Here is a 6558-nt window from a genome sequence, read left to right as displayed (position 1 = left end):
TTAAGATTGTTAGCATAAATAGAATATTTTTATCAGACATTAAGGGAGACAACTCCAATAGATTCAACAAGTTAGAAGTTAAGGCTAAAACTTGGAGAGTAAGGATGCAAATATTTGTTTTGTTTTATTCCTTAGTGTTTATATTTCTTGCTACTCTTAATGGTTAAATTTCATATATTTTTATTTATCTTTGCAATTATGAGTAGCTAAATTTATTTTTCTAAAATTGCAATGTAATCTGAATTTTTAATCTCTTTCTTGTTTATTTTTAATGGAATTGAATTGTTCATTTTAATTTATTCTTAATGTTTTTAATTGTCTAATCACCAATTATATTGATTTCGTAATCTAAACAAACCTGGAAAAGGGAGTTTAATGTAGACTAAAATTGAGATTGCATATGATCATATTAATTATTTGTGTATAGGATAAGGATATACCTATGGGTCATATGTAGCTCGATTAGAGTTTAAACTTAATGAGTTTATTTTAATTTCAATTCACATAAGGATATAGTATTTTGATTAAAATAGATATTTTTATAAGTTGGGAAACTTTTATAAATAATTAAGGATTCTATGTTAACAATTCAACCTATTGAAATAATTTAATGAAAAGAATTAAGATTTAGATGAAGTGTGAAGGATATTGTAATCTTAGGCTTGTAAGATTTGATTTTTCTCAAGTTATTATTACTTTGATTTTTCCTTTTAGTTTAACTTTTAGTTAATTAATTTAGTTATTTTATTAGTTGTTTAAATAAGATTAAATTGTTCTAATTTTAATATTTAATCAAATTTTAGACCAACTCTCTATGAGATCCATACTCTACTCACAATTATATTATCTTTTCGATATGTAATAAATTTAACTAACACTAGCTGATTAATACATTACCTCATCATCATTAGTATTTTACGTAGAGTTTTCTTACAGTAAACAAAAGAGAAAAAGAAAAAAAAAAAAACTGCAGGCAAAATTCCAACTAAGCTGTATTTAGTTTACTGGTCAAACTGAAAAAACAAAGATTAATTAAGCTACATTACGTATACAATTAATTAATCAGCAATTACTCTTTCTTTTAATAAAATATTTGAAGAGAGACCAACAACTGTTGGCTCTTGATTTGTTGAAGTCGAAAGGGAATTAGGAAGATTAATGAAGCATTTCTAATTTTATAGCATATACTTCCCTTTCCGGCTTTCCTTGCGCTAAAGGTCTTTCTAGTCGGTGTACATTGTTTACTATTAATATAACTTTAAAGCTCCTGCAAGTTAAGATTTTTGTCTCAGACGCTGACGCTGCAATTCGTATGCTTCTGCATTTGCTTCCAAGCCATGGCTACTGCCAATCATTTTTGCGACGATTATCTGCTACTCAACCCCAAGGAAGCAAGCTTCTTCGATCTTTTCGGCCTACTTTTTTCCTCTGAGTTGGAGAAAATAAGATTCATCGACTGCCCAGAACGGCAGCAACAAGGAGATTTTCGTCGTAGATGGCTTATCTTCATCTCCGTTCTTGTTCAGAAACTCCTCCTTTTGGGAACAAAACCTATGGCCCTGGTGGGGAATGCTCTCCAGATGTGTCTCAATCTCTTATCAAGTAACGGCGGCCTTTTCAAGCTCCTCCTAAACCTTGTAACAGGTATTCGTCTGCTTTCCTCGTACCTACTATCATTTCTTCTTTTCCATTGTATCTGCAAACTGGCCTGCCTTGAACAGAATGAAACCTATCGTAGTTTGCATGAAAAACAATTGTTTCGTTGCTAAAAAGGGTTCAAAGTAACGATTCAGAGATGGGGTTTTGATGGTGCAGGGAAATTCGTGTGGCCTGATAAATCATCGGAGACGTACACATCTGTGTTAGCAAATGTGGACAGTCGCTTTGAATTAGACAACAGCATTGAACCTGACGACAGCAAATACAAAGCGTCACTGTCTATGATGGCTTCTAAGCTGTCGTACGAGAATGAAGCCTTCATAAAAGGCAAAATCATACAACATTGGAAGGTATGTTTTTCGCATTTAAGGCGATGATCTAAGTATATATGTTCATACCTATAAGTTCTTCAAAAACACAAATACTAATGTTTGAGATATTATATATTGATTATTCAGAAGAAGAAAATAAACTATGAATGGTATTAATCAATATTTAGTTCACTTTTATACTAAAGAATATGTTCCCATTAAATCTTTTGCTTTCTTAAATAAAATATGATTGTTCTCAATTTTTTTTCTTTGACCATTTTTTTGTGGAGCAGATGAAATTCTTGAAGTTTTATAATTTTTGGAACGGTACGTGAGATGCAAGTTATAATTTTGTATTTCTTTTTTAAATAATTATATATGGCCTTATCGATTTCCAAGTGGTAAAGTTATCTTTATTAATTAAATTAAGTATCATTGATTAACAGGAAATTAGAAAGCTGGAAAATGCTTAAGAATATATGTTAATTAATGCAATGATGGTCTGTTGTTGTTTCTAATTATATAAAAAATTCAGTTGGCATCCAACATTTAGATACAAATCAAAAGATAGAGAGAGAGAGATGGGATTATTCCTCCTCTTAATCAACTATCTATATATCAATATAGTTTTATAAACAAATTACATTGTTTCTTCTTGTCTAACCTAACTTGAATTAATTACAGTAAAAGACACTGCTGTTTCTGAAGGCAGTGCATGTCTGATGATTAGTACTGTATAATACATAAAACAAGTCATATGCAGACGACATTGTTGATGTAGGGTTAAAGAAATAGCCATGATTCATTGAGTAAGGGGTAAGAATAAGTTAGATTCTTTTTTTGGAGAATAAGAAAGATTATAAAGAAACAACAAAATATACAACTTTTGGGCATTTTAAAGTCTTTCGCTGCTCTATACACAGATTCCCTAATCTGCCAAGTTTAGGCAGCTGGTAGCCATTTTTTTATTTCATAGTAAATCTTATTGGCACTTTCCAACAATTTGTATTGAATTAACAAGCAAGGGTTTGTTTGCTTTCAAGCATTTGATCAGCTTTCAAATGGAGTAAACCCCATTCTTGTCATCTTTTTTCTGGTATAATGGCTACAGCTACAGCCTTGATTCGGCCCTCCCCCAACACCTGGGCTTTTGCTGGTGCTTTAGTCCACAAGACCAACCAAAAGCTTTGCTTGGTCAAATATTACTTAACCAAAGCCAATGCTAAATAGTCAAGTCATTTATTATACTTAAAACAGAACTTAGGATATTTTGCTTCTCTTGGACCAAGCATTTTGTTAGCTTCAGGCAGTACTTCAGGGTATTAACTATGAATGAAAGTCAACATTATTCAAATACTAAGCATATTACGTGATAGTTTAAGGATTGAACATAAGCAGATTAAAGGATTGATAACTTGTAAATAAAGATTCATTTTATTATTAACGTTTCCATCTAATCTAAGACTTCTTTTATCCTCCACCAAGGATTCATTTGTCTTTACTTACTAATTTAAGACTTCTTTGTTTCGCAGATTACCAAGAGCGTTTTTCAACCCAAGCCTTCCTGCTCCAGGATACACAGGCTAACCCCAACCTGATTGTGGTTGCATTTAGAGGCACCGCTCCATTTGATGCCGACGCCTGGCGGACCGACTTCGATATTTCCTGGTATCAGCTGAAAAAAGTGGGTAAGGCCCATAGTGGTTTTATGAAAGCTCTAGGCCTGCAAAAGAACCAGGGCTGGCCCAAAGAGATCCAACAAGGCAGTGACCGACGACATCAATTTTCTTACTACACTATCAGAGAAAAGCTGAAAGAGGTTTTGCAGAAGAATCAGGAAGCCAAGTTCATATTGACAGGGCATAGCTTAGGTGGGGCATTATCTATCCTGTTTGCAGCTGTGCTAGTTTTACACGAGGAGGAATGGTTGTTGGAGAGATTGGAAGGGGTTTACACCTTTGGGCAGCCAAGGGTGGGGGACGAGAAGTTTGGGGCGTTTATGAAGGAGAAGTTGAGGGAATTTGACGTGAAATATTTCAGGTACGTTTACTGCAATGACATGGTGCCTAGGATTCCTTATGATGACAAAACCCTCTTGTTTAAGCATTTTGGACCCTGCCTCTATTTCAATAGCTGCTACAGAGGACAGGTAAGTGCCCTCTTATCCACCCCTTCATCAGAGTTTAATTCTGATTCGGAAACAATAGAAATGGTCTTGAACGTATTAATTTCGTAATGCAGGTTTTGTCGGAGGAACCGAACAAGAACTACTTCTCTTTGCAATGGGTATTACCAAAGAACATGAACGCAATTTGGGAGCTTGTTAGGGGCTTCATCATGCCTTACGCGAAGGGTCCAGACTACAAGGAAGGCTGGTTTCTGAGAATGTGGAGGATGATTGGATTAGTGGTACCAGGATTATCAGCTCATTCCCCTCAGGATTATGTCAATTCTACCCGGTTGGGATCCTTGACCTCACATCTTCAGCCTCAAGACCCAATACACCAACACCAACTTAAAACAGATTGACAATTTGACACAGATGATGCAATACTCACAAGCTCATTACATAGTTCTTTCAAAATGACAAGTTTTCAAAAGATATACACGAAAAAAGGGAATGGGGAAAGATGGGGAGGGGGATGAGCCTGCCTCATTTGGAAGTTTTAATGACAAAATTGAAATGCTTTTGCATATATTTGACGTCATCAATCCGATTACTTGCTGTAATTAAGAAAGTAAAAGACATGAACGATATTTCCATTTCCATGGCAAACTGTCATTTATAGTAAGAAAGAACACTCGAAAAGGTTGATTTACATACAGACATGCATACAGGATTTTATTAGTCAAACATTAGGAAATTATGAAGGTCCGGCGGATAGCAATTGGGGTCTTGTTCTTATCTGGAACCTTGATGGAGATAGTGGTGTTTCATTCATGCAAAACTGCAGTGACACCAATTTAGCGTCAGTATTGAAGTTGCTTCCTGTACAATATTCATAGTCTCCAGGGGTCTTTGTTCTTCAAACTGGCGAAGAGACAAGATGAAACAATGTAATCATAAAACTACATTACCAATAATATACTGTATAATCAAAACTTGAAGCAGTCTATGTGCATGCGATGTTGAAGTGCCATTTTAAATAACAAAAAAATTGCTAATATGTTTAGCAAGCACATTGACTTGCATGTGAAATGGAGATTATTAAGGGATGCCTCACCATTTTATATGAATGATCTTGGATTACTCTCCAGATCAGTGAACTCACTCATCCAATACGTATATATGGTGAAATCTTAAAGCATATTTCGATTCCTTATGATATGTTATCACTGTCTAAACTAAGATGATACTCAATACACACGCGCACACACTCCCTCCTTGCCAGGGTTCTTTTTTATTTTTCTTTTGAAAAAAGATAAGAGCAAAAAATTTGACATGAAACCACTATTCAAAATAAGTTACCTGGCATTTCACGCCTAGTTGAACCATTAACAGATAGCCAAGTAAGGAATTAGAAAGCATGGCAGGTGAAGCAACCGCTCAATGAACCCATCTGGCGGGTTCTACTGAATGATATGGCCTTATGTGAGGTCCTTGTAACTTGCTGGGCCTGGTTGGCTAACATCGAACTTCGCATTTCTTGGGCTCTCTTTTGAGCTGATCTCAGTTTATTCATTATCTTATCCATTGATGATGATCTCTTCTTTTCCAGCTTCATCTGAAATACATTTTTGCGTTAGTAATGACAAAGAAATGAAGCATTTTCGTCATGCAAGATCCACTGAATTTTCACCACAAATTGTTAAATATGCATTACAGATCCTATATTTTCCTCTTCATTAGTAGTGTTTCCTTAACAGAGTATATTCAAATTAAGAACCAACAGTTTTGCCCAGAGAAAGAGCAAGTAACGCTATCTACAGCAGTACTTTACATGATAGCTTCAACATCTATATGAGCAAGCTAAAGGTGACAAAGAAATGGAAAGAACTAATTAAAATAATCATCTGCCAGAAAGAACTTTTTTCACTGTATCAAGGTTGATCGTTGACTAAACTATTTCTCTACTATTACTTCAATTGTGAATGGAGAAGCATTCAAGAAAAAAGTAACCTCCAGTTTCCTTATGGCTGCCTCAGCTTTTGCCTTCTGCAAATTCTCCCAAGCAGTGATTTTGGCTTCTTCTCTTTTGATCCTGCAGAAGAGAAAGAAGTTGACATATGAATATCAATCAAATCTGTTCTGTAAAACTAGTGTTCTCTCGGATTGATCAGCTTTTGATACCTGAATATAAACATGAACAATTCAGAAAACTTTCACCAAATAAAGCTAGGATTTGCTAAATAAAAGTAACAAGTTGGATGCCGTTTCTTAGGCAAATCTATAAATGACAAGGCAAATCCCACAGAATGTAGAGCCTGAAACTGACAACTTTGCTAAATTAAGCATTATATTGAAATTATTTGAAGCTTGTCTTCTAGGAAGGATGCGATTGTGGTTCAAGCAGAGAATGCTTGATTCACAACTTGTAGCTTCTTATCGATTAGATTTTCGACTGTTGATAGATAGAAATATTTACTC

At 34.8% G+C, this 6558-nt stretch overlaps 1 protein-coding gene across 2 annotated transcripts; it reads left to right on the top strand.

Annotated features, from left to right (window-relative positions):
• The first annotated feature begins 1262 nt into the window (after positions 1 to 1262).
• LOC110416858 (alpha/beta-Hydrolases superfamily protein) lies at positions 1263 to 5001 on the top strand. 2 transcript variants are annotated; one of them, XM_021428981.2, is made up of 5 exons: positions 1263 to 1644; positions 1816 to 2009; positions 2264 to 2297; positions 3503 to 4119; positions 4212 to 5001. In XM_021428981.2, exons 1-5 carry the CDS (start codon positions 1338 to 1340, stop codon positions 4497 to 4499), a joined length of 1440 nt encoding a protein of 479 aa, XP_021284656.1. In that variant the 5' UTR covers positions 1263 to 1337; the 3' UTR covers positions 4500 to 5001. The 2 variants fall into 2 exon arrangements, with proteins under 2 accessions (XP_021284656.1, XP_089639756.1); XM_089783630.1 differs by having other exon boundaries at positions 3503 to 4010; positions 4212 to 4394.
• Positions 5002 to 6558: the final 1557 nt, after the last annotated feature.

Source organism: Theobroma umbraticum, unplaced genomic scaffold (assembly GCF_002168275.2).
Source record: "Theobroma umbraticum cultivar Fairchild unplaced genomic scaffold, ASM216827v3 scaffold_51.0, whole genome shotgun sequence".
Lineage (NCBI taxonomy): Eukaryota > Viridiplantae > Streptophyta > Magnoliopsida > Malvales > Malvaceae > Theobroma > Theobroma umbraticum.
The sequence above is the reverse complement of the archived record's forward strand: the minus strand, read 5'-3'. Positions and strand labels throughout refer to the sequence as shown.